This window comes from Hypanus sabinus, chromosome 15, assembly GCF_030144855.1.
Source record: "Hypanus sabinus isolate sHypSab1 chromosome 15, sHypSab1.hap1, whole genome shotgun sequence".
NCBI lineage: Eukaryota > Metazoa > Chordata > Chondrichthyes > Myliobatiformes > Dasyatidae > Hypanus > Hypanus sabinus.
The window spans coordinates 18948861-18968544 of NC_082720.1; the positions used below are offsets into that span (position 1 = coordinate 18948861).

General features: G+C 43.9%; 1 protein-coding gene across 1 annotated transcript in view; it reads left to right on the forward strand.

Moving 5' to 3' along the window:
• Positions 1-1125: 1125 nt before the first annotated feature.
• Positions 1126-19684, forward strand: part of LOC132405736 (cytochrome P450 26B1-like) — a 31889-nt gene continuing 13330 nt past the window's right edge. Inside the window, exons 1-5 of the mRNA XM_059990770.1 lie at positions 1126-1314; positions 3911-4135; positions 15703-15978; positions 17714-17869; positions 18012-18281. Of these exons, the coding sequence (XP_059846753.1) occupies positions 1126-1314; positions 3911-4135; positions 15703-15978; positions 17714-17869; positions 18012-18281 (1116 nt within the window). The remainder of the gene's footprint in view (positions 1315-3910; positions 4136-15702; positions 15979-17713; positions 17870-18011; positions 18282-19684) is intronic.

Consider the following 19684-nt stretch of genomic DNA (forward strand, 5'->3'; position numbering starts at 1 on the left):
TCAGCATCAATCAGACTAATTTTTTAAGCTCCCCTTCTTTCTGCGACACATTCCTAGAAGTAACGGAGATTTTGGAAATAAAATACACAAGAAGGCAATTTCTCAGTGTTAATGAGTTTTATTTGGATTCCAGATAGTTATCTTTTCCAAATTCCTCACATACTAAGCCAGTTATTGAATTGATAAATAGTAAGTTGTATGAAATGTATTATGAAGGTTATATAAAGCATGCTGATATACTATATAATTGCCAGTGTCTTTTTAAAATAAGCCAGCAGATGTTGAGACACAGCCAAACTGTAGTCAATGAAGGTCACAGATTCTAGTCATTACTAAACTACTTTTTTAATGGTGTTGCTGAACCAGAGGGAGACTAGAGCTGAATTGATAGTAAGTGACCATTTGTTCAGAGAGAAGCTGTAAGTGTGTTCTCCAGCTGAAGAAAATAAGTTGAAATCTCTGCCGCCCTGAAGTTTGTGGAATGGAAATGAATTCCAAAAATATTCTGAATAATGTCACATCATTCAATAAAAGTAAAGATGAGTACAGAATGTTCTGGTATCTTTGTATATTCTATTGCATGTTAGTCATTTATCTCAACTCTTCCGTTTTCTCCTGACTAATCTTTTATTTACTCTCATTCGGTCTCTCTCTCTTTCTCAATACAGCAAAAATCACATTTAATTCTAAGCTCCTTGTATGAAATAATCTGTCCAAGTGTGTCAGCACGGCAACACAGCAATCTTTTTTGTTTAACTCTTCCAGCAGATCTCCAGATGCTCAGCAGATACACCGGATCGTAGAGATTCACTTAACGAGCGGGATTATCTGCCCCGGCTTGCCTCAGGTAACTGAAAGAGGATCTGATCATCGAGTTGCTGTACCTAGAGCAGGTAAGGAGATGGAGAATGTGGGTGAGAGAAGAGGCAAATGGTGGGTGGGGGAGGGCGAGTGTAAAGGTTGATGCTTGGCTCCTCTCCAGTGAAATACCAAACGGCTGAGTGTATATTGGAGCCTCTATATATACAGGCTATGTAGTATTTCTAATTCAGATAATTCCAATTGGTCCACCGATATAAAACTACAGGGCTCCTTGTTTAGTTAAAGCTTCTGAGGGCAGCTCCGATGGCAGCATTGTCATTTCTGGTCAGCCCCTTTGCTTCTGTGGCTCCTGTCATCTTTCTAGTGGCTGCCTGCATCTATCTGTGGCAGCTTCAATGGAATCTGAGACGAGACAGGGATTGGAAGCTCCCTCTGCCCCCAGGATCTATGGGACTTCCATTTGTTGGTGAAACCTTCCACTGGTTCCTACAGGTATGTCTGACAGGTGATTGAACAATGACGTGCAGGGAAAGTAAACTGGTAGGTGGAGTTAGTGTTTATATTACTTCTGACATTTTGACCTTGTTTCCACTTGTGTCATTTTACCCTTGGGATAAACTCCTGGAAAACTTGTATATCAGAATTCTGTGTAAAAACATCCAAAAGAGACAATTTACTGTATTCTGGAGACTATGAGACATAAAGAGTGGAATTCGGCCATTCACCCATCAATTTTGCTCCACCATTATCCCTCTCAACCCTACTCACATTCCTTCTGCCTGTAACCTTTGATGCCGATACGGATAAAGAACCTATCAATCTCTGTTTTAAATATACTCAAATACTTGGCCTCCACAGCTGTCTATGGCAATGAATTATACAGATTCACCAACCCCTGCCTAAAGAAATTCCTCCTCATCCTGCTTAAAGGGACACACTTCTACTCTGAGGCTGTGTCCTCTGATCTTCGACTCCCCCACTATAGGGAACATCCTCTCCGCATCCACTCTATCTAAGCCTTTCAATATTTGATAGGTTCAATGCTCCCCCATGAAATTCATAGCTTTTATGTTAAAAAATTGCTTATGCATGACATTAATCAACCTTTGGATTTCTTGAAGTGTTTTGCAATTATTGTGTAAGATAGAAAAGCTGGCAGTCACTGTGCTCACAGCAGGCTCCACAAACAGCATTTGATAATAACTAGATGTAGTGTTGATTGGGGGGAGAAAGTTGGCCAGAAGATTTGGGGATTATTCTTGTGCCTATCTCCTTTGAACTAGGTGTCATCGAACCACTTAAGAGCATCTGAGGGGGCAGACAGATGCTGACTTACTGTAACACTTTATCTGAAAGGCAATGCACTGTAGAGCTGAAGGAGAGAGCTGGTTTTAACTTTGTGCTTCTGTCTTTGCAAGATTTTAGTGCATTTTCCAAATTCTGAATATTTAAGTGCTTTCCAGCCAACTAATCATGCTCATTTTTGTAAGTGAAAGTATGACAGCTGACTTATATACAAGTTCCCAACATACAGTGAGACCGGCGTGGTACTGTACTGGTTGGCACAGCGCTTTACAGTACCAGCGACTCAGGTTCAAGTCCCGCCACTGCCTGTACGGAGTTTGTACATTCTCCCCATGACCACGTGGGTTTCCTCCCACAGTCCAAAAGAGTACCAGGACTGTAAATTGCCTGGGCTAGGATTAAATTGGAGGATTGCTGGGCAGTCAGGCTCGCAGTGCTGGAAGGGCCAATTCTGCACTATATCTCAATAAATTAAAAAAGCAGACAAATCTAAAAACTCCTGCTGCTCTTCCAAGTATGACTAAGGTACTTTTCATCAACTTGGTGTGACAAAGACATCAGCACTGGCAAGTGTATAGAGTAGTGACTGATCTTTGTAAACCTTTTCCAGACCTTGGAGTAAAAGAATCTAACCTCCTTGTAAAAGTATCTACAGACAAATTTCCAACCCAACATCTCAGAGCACAAGCACTAGCTAGATGCAAGACCGGAACAGCAGCTCAGATCCTGGGTTCGAGTCTCGGTGGCTGAGACCTTCATACTTTATTTTCATTTATTTATTTTGCAGTACAGCACAGTAACAGGCCCGACGTGCTACCCAGTTACACCCATGTGACCAATTAACCTACCAACCTGTACTGACATGGACAACTATTCCTGTTAAGACAGCAGATGATGTATTGTCACATTGGACACACAGACTCCGGTATGGCAGACAGATGCTTCATGGTTTCAATTGTCCAGGGTTCCTGAGCAACAGCAAAAATCATCTAAAGCACGCAAATAGGAAAGACAGGCTCGTGCATGCAGGGCCTCTCTCAATTTCAAAGCAATACTTTTCTGGTGAGGACATCTGGGATATCTGGTGAAGATTTAGGCACGGCTGCAGGTAAATATTTTGCTCAGCTTAAGTTTGAAGATCTCTGGAAGATCTGTTCAATGGGTCTGTAATCTCTCCCCATCTTACAAAGTGCTTCACCTTTCTATCTCGCTCCCTCTTTCTTGTTCTGTGCTTCTCTGCCTTTCCCTCAGTTCGCTAGATGATCCTCTTCCCTATCGTGACTCTGGTCTGGATTACCTCCAAGTGCAAGTCTTTTCGTTCAGTGGTTTCCACAGCAAGAGTCAATCTTCAGAAGCTGAAATCTGGGTCCCAGGAAAGACAGTAAGGGATAGCAGGAGGTTATCAGATGAACATTGACGGTCAGAGAATCATTCATATAGACTTTGCTCTGCTTCTCTTCAAAACCACATTAGGCAGGGCCTGGCCAAGCACTGTGAGGGACAGTATAATCACTTTGAGGCAAGGTGGTTCTTGGAGAGTGAGGGCAGTGAGGATTTGAATGGTAACTGGATGAGAAGGCTTATGATTTTGTGTATGTGTGAATTAAAGTGCAAACTAACTAATTGCCATCTCGAGGAGAATTTCCCGACATGGCAATTTTTATTTTTTTAACAGTAAATATTGTACAGGAAAATAGAACTGTGGATTAGAAAGAAAAGCAAGGCACCTCCATATCAAGTACTTTCTAAGGCACAGTTTGAGTCTGACCTCCGCCTTTTACAGGGCTCCAAGTTCCACGCCTCCAGAAGGAAGCGATATGGAAACGTGTTCAAGACGCACTTGCTCGGACGACCGGTGGTGCGTGTGACAGGCGCCGAATATCTACGCCCTCTGCTGATGGAAGAGCATAGTTTGGTTGGTGTCAGCTGGCCTCGCAGTGCCCAAGACATGCTGGGGCCCAGCAGCTTGGCAAACTCCATCGGAGAAATCCACATCCACCGACGCAAGGTACCCACCCTGCTAGGGAATGCCAAACCTGAAACTGGTCTCTTACCGCGGGGCAGCAAAGTGCCAGTGATGCTTGGAGGCTAAGAGTTAAATTGGTGAAGAGGTCTTGAGCCCAATTGAATTCATACTCCAAAGTCAAATGATGTGTAACTGAACCTTTAACTGTCTCTACCTTAATACTCATAAGAATTCAGAATTGATTGAGGTCCCGTATCAGGTTTAACATCACTGGCATATGTTGTGAAATGTGTTAGCTTTGCAGCAGCAGTACAATGCAATACATGATAATAGAGAAAAAATGTGAATTGCAGTAAGTATATATTAAATAGATAAATTAAACACGTAGTGCAAAAACAGAAATAAAAGTAGTAGTGAGGTAGTGTTCATGGGTTTAATGGCCATTCAGAAGTCAGATGGCAGAGGGGAAGAAGCTGGTCCTGAATCAATGAGTGTGTGCCTTCAGGCTTCTGTATCTCCTTCCTGATGGTAGCAATGAGAAAAGGGCATGCCCTGGGTGATGGGGGTCCTTGATGATGGACCTTTTTGAGGCATCGCTCCTTGAAGATATCCTGGATACTATGGGAGTATTGCTCATGATGGGGCTGACTAGGTTTACAACTCTCTGTAGCTTATTTTGATCCTCTCCCCCATATCAGACGGTGATGCAGCCAGTTAGAATGCTGTAGAAATTTGTGCGTCTTTGAGCCCAAGTTTCGTCAGGCTCCTAATGAAATATAGCCACTGTCATGCCTTCGTCGTGTCTGCTTTGATTTGTTGGGTTCAGGATATCCTTGAAAATGCTATACTGGAGTCGGAGGAGGTAACGGAAGTACCTAATGAATACTTTGCTTCAGTATTCACCAGGAAAAACGACCTTGGCAATAGTGGGGATGACTTACAGTGGACCGAAATGCGTCAGCATATAAACATTAAGAAAGAGGATGTGCTGGAGCTTTTGAAAAGTATTAAGTTAGATAAGTCACTGGGAGCAGATAAGATGTACTCCAGGCTTCTGTGGGAAGCAAGGGAGGAGATTGCTGAGCTTCTTGCGATGACCTTTGCATTATCAATGCGGACGGGAGGATTGGAGGGTTGCGAGTGTTGTTCTCTTTGTTTGGGAAAGGGAGTAGAGATAACCCGGGAAATTGGACAGGCTAGGTGAGTGGGCAAATGTACGGCAGATGCAGTTTAATGTGCATAAGTGTGAGGTTATCAACTTTGGCGGAAAGAACAGGAAGGCAGATTACTATCTAAATGGAGTCAAGTTAGGAAAAGCGGAAGTACAACTAGATCTAGGTGTTCTTGTAGATCAGTCAATGGAAGTAAGCATGCAGGTACAGCAGGCAGTGAAGAAAGCTAATGGCATGCTGGCCTTTATAACAAGAGGAATTGAGTATATGAGTAAAGAGGTCCTTCTGCAGCTGTACAGGGCCCTGATGAGACCCCACCTGGAGTATTGTGTGCAGTTTTGGTCTCCAAATTTGAGGAAGGACATTCTTGCTATTGAGGGTGTGCAGCGTAGGTTCACAAGGTTAGTTCCCGGATTGGCGGGACTGTCATATGTTGAAAGATTGGAGTGACTGGGCTTGTATACTCTGGAATTTAGAAGAATGAGAGGGGATCTGATTGAAACATATAAGATTATTAAGGGATTGGACACACTGGAGGCAGGAAGCATGTTCCCGCTGATGGGTGAGTCCAGAACTAGAGGCCACAGTTTGAGAATAAGGGGTAGGCCATTTAGAACAGAGAAGCAGAAAAACTTTTTCACCCAGAGAGTGGTGGATATGTAGGATGCTCTGCCCCAGAAGGCAGTGGAGGCCAAGTCTCTGGATGCTTTCAAGAGAGAGTTAGATAGAGCTCTTATAGATAGCGGGGTCAAGGGATATGGGGAGAGGGCAGGAACGGGGTATTGATTGTGTATGATCAGCCATGATCACAGTGAATGGCGGTGCTGGCTAGAAGGGCCGAATGGCCTACTCCTGCACCTACTGCCTATTGTCTATTGAAATTATAGACCAGTGAATCTGACTTCAGAGGTGGGCAAATTGTTGGAGAAGATCCTGAGAGGTAGGATTTATGAACGTTTGGGGAAACATAATCTGATTAGGGATAGTCAGCATGGCTTTGTCAAGGGCAGGTTATGTCTTACGAGCCTGATTGAATTCTCTGAGGATGTAACAAAACACATTGATGAAGGTAGAGCTGTGGATGTAGTGTATATGGATTTCAGTAAAGCAGTTGATAAGGTTCCCTATGCAAAGCTCCTTCAGAAAGTAAGGAGGCATGGGATCCAAGGAGACTTTGCTTTGTGGATCCAGAACTGGCTTGCCCACAGAAGGCAAAGGGTGGTTGTAGATGGTTCATATTCTGCATGGAGGTCGGTGACCAGTGGTGTTCCACAGGGATCTGTTTTGGGACCCCTACTCTTTGTGATTTTTATAAATGACCTGGTAAAGAAGGAGGTGCAACACACACACAGAATGCTGGTGGAACACAGCAGGCCTGGCAGCATTTATAGGGAGAAGCAGTGTCGACATTTCGGGCCGAGACCCTTCGTCAGGACTAACTGAAAGGGAAGACAGTAAGAGAATTGAAAGTAGGAGGGGGAGGGGAAAATGCAAAATGATAGAAGAAGACTGGAGGGGGTGGGAAGAAGCTAAGAGCTGGAAAGGTGTTTGGTAAAAGGGATACAGAGCTGGAGAAGGAAAAGGATCATGGGACGAGAGGCCTAGGGAGAAAGAAAGGGGGAGGGGAGCACCAGAGGGAGATGGAGAACAGGCAGAGTGATAGGCAGAGAGAGAAAAAAAACAACTAAATATATCAGGGATGGGGTAAGAAGGGGAGGAGGGGCATTAACGGAAGTTAGAGAAGTCAATGTTCATGCCATCAGGTTGGAGGCTACCCAGCCAGTATATAAGGTGTTGTTCCTCCAACCTGAGTGTGGTTTCATCTTGACCGTAGAGGAGGCCATGGATAGACATATCAGAATGGGAATGGGACGTGGAATTAAAATGTGTGGCCACTGGGAGATCCTGCTTTTTCCGGCGGACCGAGCGTAGGTGTTCAGTGAAATAGTCTCCCAGTCTGCGTCGGGTCTCACTAACATATAAAAGGTCACACTGGGAGCACTGGATGCAGTATACCACACCAGGAAGGAGGTGGATGGGTTAGTAAGGTTGGGGGTGTTGTGGGTAGTCTGGAGGGCTGTCAGAGGTTACAGCAGGACATTGATAGGATGCAGAACTGGGCTGAGGAGTGGCAGATGGAGTTCAACCCAAATAAGTGTGAAGTGGTTCATTTTGGTAGGTCAAATATGAATATAACTTGAAAGACTCTTGGCAGTGTGGAGGATCTGAGAGATCTTGCGGTCGGTGTTGATAGGACACTCAAAGCTGCTGCGCAGGTTAACAGTGTTGCAAGAGTATTGCTGCTAGTTCTACTACCCTCTCAGTATCTTAGAGCTGTCATCACTTTGTCGGTTAAGCACTGTATTAATTCCTTATTGAAGTCCAGCAGGGTACCTGCTTTCACCATTCAGCCCATCACCAGACGCCTGCTGCATTAAAAAATGTTTTTGCTGTTAGATCCATGAAAAAATCCTTGAAGATACATGGTGCTAATATATTCCAGACTCCTCATCTGTGAGGTAAGCACATGTTGTGACTAATTAATGAGACCAGGAAAATCCCAGATTCCTCCAGTTGTATACAGAAGGGCAGAACAGTAATTGATGTAATTTGCCTCAGGGTCAATCAGCTGATTTTTTTTGCTCTTGATCATTATCATGAGGGGAATGGAAATAGAATCAGATTCCTGCGTCCAGTCCTCTTGAACAACGGCAAAAATGAATCATTTAGAAACCACCTCCAGCCGGAAGTGCTGTACACTTCAGTAGTTCAAGAGTGCCATTTAATATCCGAGGATGTATACATTATACAGGCATCCACGAAAACAGCAGAGTGCCACAAAGAATGAGTGACAGTGAAAATGTTAGAACCCCAACCCCCCCCATTTGCCCCCTCCCATGCACAGTCAGCAGCAAAGCAATGACCCCCCCATTTCCTACTTGCTCCACAAAAAATAGCATCAGCACCCTCCTCCCACCAAGCAAACAATCGTAAGGCCCCCAGAGAGGCAATGATGTGGAGTAGAGTAAAAGCTAATCATTCACCTGGCAATCTGATGTACCACAGGCTGTCTCTCTCTTACACTCTCTCTCTCGCTCTCTCTATCACTCCCTCTCTCTCTCACTCTCTCTCTCTCTCACTCTCTATCTCTCTCTCTCACTATCTCTCCCTCCCTCCCTCCCTCCCCCTGATAAAGGGGCAGAGAGGTGTCACCCTTTCACAGTGACAGGGACGACCAACAAAAACAAACTACTGGCTGATTTACGGTCCTAAAGTCTGCCGCAACGTTTTTTTCTCTAAGTTCTCCAACTTGAGAATCAGCAACAAACTCTCCCCCACCAACCAGAGAAAGAGAGAGTGTGAGATCTGAGTACAGAACCCCCGAATGCCAATCCGCTGTTACCGATGCTCCACTTTCTCCAGCGCCACTTCACTTGGTGGCACCAGCACAGAATCGGTTCATCCCCAGGGCCACAGAGCCTCAGAACCCTGAAGGCACACTCGTCCTCTATCACAGTCGGACGTGAGTCCTCGGGAGTGGGTCCCACTACTACAAAGAACCAAAGTTTAAATGTAACTCTCTGTCAGGGTCTTCGACAGAACCCCAGCCACCTTGAAAAGGAAAAAGAGAGACATGAAAAGTAGAAATTAAGATGTTTCCACTGATGAGCTCAAAGAAGTCATTGTCGAGCGCCATCGTAGCTCTGTCGCGATGAGCCATGCTGTCTTTCTCCGTCACATGAGATGCTCCTCAGGCAGTTCAATTCAATCCATGTGAAGCAGATGAGATCACTGGGTATGATGAAGTCTTTGAGAGCAGTAACATCCAAGCTACTGTAATGAAAACCTGTGCTTTAGAATAAACCACAGTTCTAGTTTAACTGTAACAATACCACCCTCCCACCTGACACTGAGGAGATTTTCTCGCAGGAAATGTCCGATCCACAAAAAGCAAGACAATCCAATCCAACCAGTTACCACTCAATTAGTTCACTCTCAGTCATCAGCCGGATGATGTAAGTTAGTTTTGTCACACAACCAGTAAACAGTTCATGAATGCCCAGTTTGGGTTTCTCCAGGAACCCCCTGCTCCAGATCTCATCACAACCCTGGTGTGAACCGAAAGAAATAATTCAATTCCAGAGCCCAAGTGACCCATGGCATCAGAGCAGCGTTACCTAGCAACAGGGAGAACTGGTAAAAGAGCATTTAATGGAAGAGTCTCTGTCACCGGATTCATGCCTCACACAGAGTAAGGTGGTGTGCTTGTTGGAGGGCAGTTGATAAAATATCTAAATAACTGGGCATGACTCTTATGACTCAAGCATAATTTATTTTATTTGTGCACGAGGAGAACAACATGGCCCCAATACCAGTCCCAGGACATCAGTACAGGTGTTTGTCAGGGCAATGTCCAACGCCCAAGGTGGCATGTAGTGTAGTGGTTAGCACTACACTTTACAGTACTGGTGACCCAGGTTTGATTCCTGCTGCTACCTGCAAGGAGTTTGTATGCTCTCCCTATGGCCACTGTTATGCCTGTGCCCCAACTCTGAGGGGCCGAAGGGTACAAAGTAGCGCCCTCCTTTTTGAGAATCGCAAGATCGCTATTAATTCAGGTCAGGAGACCCAGGAAATGAGAGAAAGACACGCAGAATCCACAAGGGGTTTGGAATGTCCTGGGACACGGGAAACGGTCATTGTCTCTTGGAGATGGAGTTGTGTATTGAGCACTGTGCTATTCATCGAAGCCCTCAAGGAATGAAGAATTGACATCTGAGACCCTGTGAGTCAGGATAAAAGAGGGTCTGGGGAACAGCCCCTTTAGATGCACCAGGAGAAACTCTAGAAATCCCGTGACAGCGTAATAGCGACAGCCGGTGGAAAGCCCACGTGCGTCCTTTTCCATTTGCCTCGAAATTGGTGGGCCTGACCACGGAAGACGGCTTAGCTAAATAGCAAAAGGAGCAGGTCCTTGACCCGTGACCAGCCACACCAACGGAACTCTCGAAGGATCGACATCATGAAAAGGAAAACGGGCAAGTTCTAAGAAAAATCCGTCTCTCTCTCTCTCTCTCTCTCTCCAACAAAAGGCTGCAGCCTGCATGAACTTGAGTGACTTTTATATTTCCATCGGACAATACATTATCCCCTAGACAACGATAGAGCTATTTCTTAGTGATTATTATTATACCTGCACTTTTAGATTTAGTATTGATGATGTATATTATCTGTATGTTTGCATTGATATTATTTTTGTGTATTTTTATCAATAAATACTGTTAGAAATAGTACCATCAGACTTCAACAGACCTCTCTATCTTTGCTGGTAAGTGACCCAGTTACGGGGTACGTAACCCCACAGAGTTTCCTCCGGGTGCTCTGGTTACCTCTCACGGTCCAAAGACATACCGGTTGGTAGGTTAATTGGTCGCTGTAAATTGTCCCATGATTAGGCTTAGGATTAGATCGAGGGAATAAGGGCTCTGTTTGAATAAGGGCCTATTCCACGTCGTATCTCAACAAATAAATAAATAAATAAACTGTCTTCAGTTGCTTCATCATTGACCTTCCTTCAATTGATGGTTATTAATGACTGAACAATGTTCATTTCATGACCTTCCTTCAACCACGAGGTCTGAAGTGGGGAAGTGGGGTTATTGACGACTGAACAATATTCATTTTGTGTTGCAACTCCTCAGACAATGAAGTGACCTGTCTGTTCACAGCAAGGCCTAGGCAACAATAATAAGCAAGTGGCTGCAGCTAACATTCACACAACTGAGGTGCCAGACAAAGACCACTTCCAACAAGGGAGAGTCCAACCCTCCACCCTTGACCTGTGAAATGCCACTGCAAAGCAATTTGGAGGATCTAATACATTGGCACACAGGTACAAGTAGTTAGGAAGGCCAGTGGAAATGTTGGTCGTTATTGCACAGGGTATGACATACAAAACTGATGAAGCTTTAATGCTATTTTACCGGATCAGTACCCAGACTACTGCTGACAGATGAGGTCTCTATCTTTTAAGGAAAGCTGTTTTGGTATTGGATGCAGTGCAGAGAAGGTTCATTGTTTGATTCCATGAATGGAGGGGTTGACATGTAAAAAAAGTTGAGTAGATTGGGCCTTTGCAGTTTGGAAGAATAAGAGGTGATCTATTGAAACATATAAGATCCTGAGGCCATTGACGGGACAAATGCTGACAACATGCCTCCTCTAATGGAGCTATCTAAGACTCAGGGAAAAAAGTTTCAGAGTAAGGGACCACAAACTTCAAGTAGGCTTGAAGAAGAATTTCTTCTCTCAGATGGCAGTGAATCTTTGAAATTCGAGTGCTGAGGAGAAGTCATTGAAAATATTTAAGGCAGAAACAAACAGGGAAGCCAAGAGAACAGCATGGGAACGTGATATTGGCTTCACCACGATCTTACTGAATGAAGAAGACTGTTTGTGCACCTGCTCCTGATGGAGTCAAACAGCATGAAAAAACAGACCTTCAGAATCAGGTTTATTATCACCGGCATGTGACATGAAATTTGTTAACTTAGCAGCTGCAGTTCAATACAATACATAATCTAACAGGCAGAAAATAATAATAAGAATGGATAAACAGGTAAATCAATTACGTATATTGAATAGATTTTTTAAAACGTGCAAAAACAGAAATACTGTATATTTAAAAATGAGGTAGTATCCAAAGATTCAACGTCCATTTAGGAATCAGATGCCAGTGGGGATGAAGCTGTTCCTGAATCGCTGAGTGTGTGCCTTCAAGCTTCTGTATCTCCTACCTGATGGTAACAGTGAGAAAAGGGCATGCCCTGGGTGCTGGAGGTCCTTAATAATGGACGCTGACTTTCTGAGACACCGCTCCCTAAAGATGTCCTGGGTACTTTGCAGGCTAGTGCCCAAGACAGAACTGACTAGATTTACAATCCTCTGTAGCTTCTTTCGGTCCTGGGCGGTAGCCCCTCCATACCTGACAATGATGCAGCCTGTCAGAATGCTCTCCATGGTACAACTACAGAAGTTTTTGAGTGTATTTGTTGACATGCCAAATCTCTTCAATCTCCTAATAAAGTATAGCCGCTGTTTTGCCTTCTTTATGACTACATCAATATATTGGCATCAGGTTAGATCCTCAGAGATCTTGACACCCAGGAACTTGAAGCTGCTCACTCTCTTCATTTCTGATCCCTCGATGAGGATTGGTATGTGTTCCTTCGTCTTACCCTTCCTGAAGTCCACAATCAGCTCTTTCGTCTTACTGACGTTGAGTGCCAGGTTGTTGCTGTGGCACCACTCCACTAGTTGTCATATCTCACTCCTGTACGCCCTCTCATCACCACCTGAGATTCCACCAACAATGGTTGTATCAACAGCAAATTTATAGATTTATTCAGCCCACCAAGTCAACAATGATCAATAAGGAGCCATTGACACCAGTTCCTTTTATGCTCCTCAGAGTCCCTTTGATTCACCAGATTCTACCAAGCACCTCCTATAGGGGCAAATTAATCAGGTGGTTGGGATATGGGAAGAAACGATAGTACATGAGGGGGAAATCATGCAGTCACAGTGAGAGGGTACAGAGAGCACCACAGGTGATGATTGAAGGCGAGTCACATGAGTTGTGAGGCACTGCAGTACTTGATGTGCCACTGTGCCTCCTGCATATCCTTCTTCCGATTTTCCTTCTTTGCTGTGAACAATTTTTGTTTTCAGTTTTTCACCGTCACAGGATATTACTCGCTTAGATTCTAAGCTCAACCATTTTCCTTCCGCCTCCCTCTCCTTTAATACATTTCCTAAGGCTTCACTTCCCCAAGGTTTGATTTCACTGTTTCCTGAGGTGATTGTTTATGCTTCTGCAAATACTTTTGAACATTTTCCTCCCCCAGATCTTTGTATTTCTTTTTCCCAAGGGCCAGTGGGAAAGAAAGTCTGAATTTTTTTTTAAGCGGAGGTAGACAGCGTGGGGATGGGCGACAGCAATACGAAAATGAGGTTACAATCGGTACTGGCCCGAAACGCTGCTACTAATCCATATGTTTGGATTTATGCATGATGTTCATCATTATCCTTTACTAGCAACATCCTGGGTTTTATTGTTGGAGAAAAAAAATTAACAGGATCAATTGCAAAGCAAGATCGCAAAAGGGGCAAAGTTTCTCTCTGAGCTCAGAAAGCCCGTCCACCATCTAGAAGTCATTCCTCAGAAGTGTGTTGGAGCCCTTGCACTTGCCCGGATGAGAGCAGTTCCAGTAACATTATCCGAGATGAAGCCATCTCCTCCACCACTCCACAGAGCCACTGGCTCAATCTGCTTGGCATCATTGCTGCACCGTGCACATTCTGTGAATAAACTCAACAATTCCACCATCTTCACCATCTTGAGGGACGTGACCGGCAGGCACGTGGTAGTACCAACACCTATGGTTTCTCCTCCTGGTCACAGTGAAAGATGGCGCTTCGTTGACGCTGTATCTGAATCCTGGAACTCCTTCAACAGCATCTTCAGCGGGAGGGCTTCATTAACTCAAGCTGATATCTTCCCAAAGACTGGCAGGACACTGCCAGCAAGTCCACATCCCACAAATAATCCTTTGCTTGCATCTTCCGAAACAGCTCTATTTCCATCTTTAATTTTTCCCCTTCAGGGTTCTTTTGAGGACCCTGACCTGGAGTTACACGCAGACGTCGGTTCTTTGCGGGAATGGGAACTGCTCTCAGGGTTCCACAACTGGCCATTGTTCGGTATGCCAAAGGCTCGGCCTAAGAGTCCGGCTTGAAATCGGAAGCCTAGGATCTCGGGGCCCTGGAGACGGGCGGATCGAGGGTCAGTGTTACGGCAGGAGACCCGTGTGCCGTCGGGGGAGTCGGGATATCAGCTGTGTGCCCGCAGACCCAGGATCTTTGAGATCTTTGGGAACAGAGCTCGAAAAAAGCGACATAATAGACTTTTAACATTGTAAACCAGTGAGTTGTTTGTTATTCTCCCCGCTCGCTGGGAGAATGAAGACACCTCTTTCTCCCTTATTAGGGAGAGAGAGAACCTGCGGTACATTGAATACCAGGTGAACAATGTAGTCTTCGGGGTAACTGCAAGTCTGTGTCTTTGCTATTGCTTTGCTCACACTTCAGTGCTTGGTGGTGGTGCTAATGCTTGTGTTTTTTTGCTGGTGGTGGGGGGGATTGTTGCTTGCTGTCGCTTATGTGCAGGAAGAGGGAACTGGGGAGTGTACTTTGGGGTTCTAACATTTAACTATAGTTCATTCTTTGGGACACTCCTCTGTTTTCCTGGATGTTTGTGAAGAAAAAGGATTTCAGAAATGTATATTGTATACATTTCTATGACATTAAATTGTACCTTTGAACCTTAAATACATTTGAAATATGGGAGTAGAATCCAAATCTCCTGCTTACGTACCTCAAGGTCTTCTTAGGAATGTAGAGCTAACACCCGAGCAAGATTGGCTGAACAAAATGCGGAGACTGGAACCTGTTTGCTGAATCTTGGTATCTTGCATCCTGGGCATGTTATCATATCTCCTGGCTTACTATTCCAATTATTTCATGACGACCGAACTGTATACAGCTGAGTCAGGGAGAGGAGAACATTGAAGACCGTTGATCAAAATGTCTGAAAACCAGTAAAGCAACAACATCAAAACGGAACCAGAACAAATCTTACTGATTGCCCACCCCCCACCAATTTTGATTCTGATTTTCTCAAGCAAAGCTAACTAAACCACTTTATCGAAATGTAAACGATAAGCACAGACTGGAGATCGATCTTGTCCAATATTTATGAGAAGATATCCAGAAATATTTATATTTATAATAGTTACATAATAATATTCATGAGTAGATATTCATAAATATTTATATTTATAATCACTATATAATATTTATGAGCAGATAACTATGATTAATAAATCCATGTTCTGATATTTTCTTACAGCAGGAGGTCATTCCGCCTATTGCAGTGATGGTCACACGGGAGTACTGGGTTTTTTTACAAACTACTAACTAGCTTTATTTCCTTGTGCACATTGAATCACTGGAAGGACCAATACAGAATGGAGATATTAGGGAGAGATTACCTGTTGAACAACACGCTTCTTATGCATGGATACAGATATTGCCACAAAAGAATACTTATTCCCTTTTCTTTCCCTCTCAAACATCTGATATTCCAAAGAATATTTATCCATATGACGGGGGAGAAAATTCAAACTCTGCATAACTGGTTGCTAATGTGAAAATGTCTCATTCTGCAGCACTTTAAATGTTGAAGTTTTATACAGAAATTGGACTTCTGAATTAGTATCTTGTTATTCGATTTTATAATAAATATTACCCTCCACCCTCCTGAATTTTCTTTACACTTCAAACCTATCTCCATGACATCATTCTATTTTGCTACAGGTCTATGCAAGAATTTTCAGCCACTCTGCATTAGAGAGTTACTTGCCACAGATTAGGAAGCTGGTGGGTGAGACAGTAAGCGACTGGTGTACCAGGCATCAGGCAGTCACGGTGCACCCAGAAACCAAACAGCTCACATTCCGAATAGCTGTGGCAGTTCTACTCGGATCCTTGCCGGCCAAGGAGGAACTAACCGATCTCTTCAGCACTTTTGAGCAACTCACCAGGAATATTTTCTCACTGCCCTTTGACATTGCAGGCAGTGGCTACAGAAAGGTATGCTTAAATCGTGCCTCTAACTCTCTCATAACCAGATCTAATACCTCGGGTCAGCTTTCTGGGGTTACTGCAAAACTGGTGTTCCAGTGGATCTTTGCACTACCATGTCTTCTTTATTGCAGGGTACTGATAGGTTAATTGGCACCTTCCTTGGAACTATCAGTGAATATTACCATTCTGCTATGCAATCTGTTGGAACTATAACTCGCTCTGTCATTCGAACTTTGTAAGGCTGAAACCTGAACTTCCCTTCCTTAATCTCCACCTTCCAACCTCTCACTTTCCTCCTTTGAGACTCTTAAAACCCTCTCCTTTGACCGAGTTTGGACTACTTTGTCCTACTCTTGGCTTTGTCTGACTTAGTGCCAAATACTGTCTGACAAATTGCCAATGTCACTAAGATTGGCAATTACTCTGTTACTGTTACTCCATCTTCTGGTTGACTGCAGGTCCAGACTCCAAGATCTTGAAGTGGATGTTGGTGCGAAAACGTCACTCTCCTTTCTGTGGTTGATTTCAGTACAGACATCAGCCATGGCGTTTGCTCACAGAGGGTGATGCTTTTGTCTGCCAGGCTTTGTTTTCAAAAACCAGTATGTGGAAAGGAAACTTCCCAAGCTTTCTGAGCTTCTTACCCTCCATTAAACAGTCCTGACACTCTCACGAATCAAAATCTGGATTTTTAATATTTTGTTAAGAAGCCAGCATCAAAGTTGTTTCTCAATACTTCTCTAATGAGACTTTATTACACTTATGGTGCTGTATAAGCTCAAGTGCAGTTACTAACAACTAAAATTTACTTATATCCACTTTTTAAAATATTCCCTGACTCTTTCCACACTTACTTGAATTGTCAATGCTGTTTGAGCCCATAGGTAAATCTGCTCCAAACTGCGAGCTTGTACTTCTCCCCTCCCCCACCTCACCTTCCGGTTTCTTTCCCCATTTCCAGTGCTGATGAATAGTCTCAGCCCGGAACATCGACTGTTTATTCCTCTCCACTGATGCTGCCTGACCCGCTGAGTTCCTCCAGCACTGTGTTACTCTGGATTCCAGCATCTGCAGAATTTTGTGTGTCTATTACTACCAGACGAGAATATGGTTCTTCTTAAAAAGCATATTTAAAACAGCATTAAAGTCCAGTCTATCTCTAAAATTCCAGCAATGAACCCTTGGAGAGTGAAATCTGGGTTCAAACTTCAACATCGCCTTTATCGACAGAAGACTGAATATAACAAGAGATTTTATATTGTAGAAAGTAAGATATCTGTCGACATAAGAGCAGAAGATAACAATTGGAATAGGCTACTCAGTCCCTCAACTTGCCTCATCATTCAATACGATCATAGCTAATCTGCCCCAGGTTTCATCTTTGATTTTGTCCAGGTTGCCAACACCCTCAATTCCTATATTTGTCAACTATTCATCCACTTCTGCTTTGAATATCCCTAGTGATCCAGCCCTCACAACCGTCCAGAGTAGAGAATTCCAGAGATTCGCCAACATCAGCGAGTAAAGGGTTCCTACTCACCATAGCCTTAAGTAACTGCCCCTGACCTTGCAACAAAACCCTGGTTTGAGATTCTCTCTCTAATGGAAACATTTCAACATCTACCACGGTATACCCCCAATGATCTTATACATTTTAGTGAGATTGCAGTGTGGTCTATATATTAAAAATCAGGGAGATGAAAAATAGGTGGAGAAGTTATGCTTTGCTCTCTTATTCCAGGGTATTCAAGCTCGGGACAAGCTCCATCTATACTTTGAAAAGGCCATAGAGAATATACGCGAGTCCAGTGCCTGTGAGGAAAATTCCAGTGCCCTGAGCATTTTGATAAAGAGCAGCAAAGACCACAGGATGAAGATGAGCACACAGGAATTGAAGGTAAGATTGCACAGCCAGTGAGCTAGTGCCCTGGTAACAGGGCATCTACTGACATCAGATATCAACATGGCAAAAGTGAAGCTTGTATTGCAACATCAGAACCGCTCCCCTCTGATGGTGAAGTGTTGCTGTTTGACTGCAGGAAGCAGCGGTGGAGCTGATGTTTGCTGCCTACGCCACCACAGCCAGTGCCTGCACCTCTCTCGTCCTCCAGCTGCTGAAGAACCCAGCTGTCTTTGCCAAGCTGAAAGGAGATCTCCAGATCAGGGGAATCACTGGCAGGGAGGACACTTTACATCATGCTGCTATCGCCCACCTGCACTACCTGGACTGCGTGGTGAAAGAGGTGCTGAGGGTGCTCCCACCTGTGTCGGGGGGATATCGAGTGGCCCAGCGGACTTTCGAGCTGGCTGTGAGTTGACTCGCTTTAAGATTAAGTTTTCTTCTTCCTGACTTTGTCATGGTTTTTAATCCCCCACAAACGACCAGGAGATGCAGAGGATTCTTCAAGAAGTATTAAACTTTAATTTGCAAATCAAAGCTGAGACAGTCATTGAGCTAGTCGCTGATTGCCCACCGATCCTTGTACATAGCATTTTTTATAGCAATCTCCTGGTTTAGTTGCATTAGCATATCCAATCGGTCTATAGTTGCGTATCACAAGTACATCCGCCACTATTGTTTCTACCCATTGACTTAATCATGTTCTAATCTACACCTCTTAGCTACCTCTCATTAACCCACCATTGTCTTCTACATTCCTAAGATTTCATTCTCTAGCAAATAGCAAGTTGCAACTTTTATACTCCAATATATCCCCCGTTTGAGGGTCTCACACAGAGAAAGAAGACTAAGAGTCTGCACACAAAAGCCCCAATAAACTCAAGCACTTATTCCCAAATCTCAGGTTAAACTATAATTTTCTGCGCCAAGACCTCAAAGTATTCTCTCCCTGTTACCCTGGGCCGCTGAGCCAAAAACCTGTCCCTTTGTACCTGAGACAGGGAAAAAAAACTCAGAAGCCCTTACAATCTACTCCCACATTGTCGTTTTGCTCTTGTTCATCCTGCAGGTGTTGTAGGCTGTAACAATACATTTTCGGTGTTTCTTTCTCCACTAAGCTTGCTTCAGTAATTGCCACGAGCATTGGAAATTGTTTGGTTGCAGCACGCACTACGAGAGACTTGAGACAAGGAAGAAAACAGCACAGCACAAGCGCACAGCTCAACAATACAATACTGACAGTTATTGCCATTTTAGTCAGCCATGCTCCCCATCCTCCGAGTCTACTTTCTAACCAGTCAAATAACTGATGTCCGGACCCTGCATTCTGCTTAACTTCCTTTCTTAGACTTTTCAACTTATACATTGCCTTAGTAAACGATCCTTCTGGACTAGTGTTATTTGCTATAAAAGTACAGCACTTCTCGTCAAACATCACACAATGACAGCTGATGTATACCCAGACGCTTTTCTGGCTGCCTCGTCTGCAATTTGATTTCCCTTTGTTATTACATCATTTCCCTTTTTATGTGCCTGGCATTTTACTATAGCCAATGCTTTAGGTTTCATCATGGCTTTTATTAAGTCTAGAATTCGCTGACAATGTTGTATGGGATCTCCACTGCTTTTTTTAAAACCTCTGTGTTTCCACACTGCCCCGAACAAATAGCATACTCCATGAGCATATGCCGAATCAGTATAGATGTCTACTTTCTCACCTTCCATCATTTCACACGCAGCTGTCAGGGCTTTGATTTCCGCTAGTTGGGTGGAACACAGTTGGGGACAGGACTCCATCCTAATAATCTTATA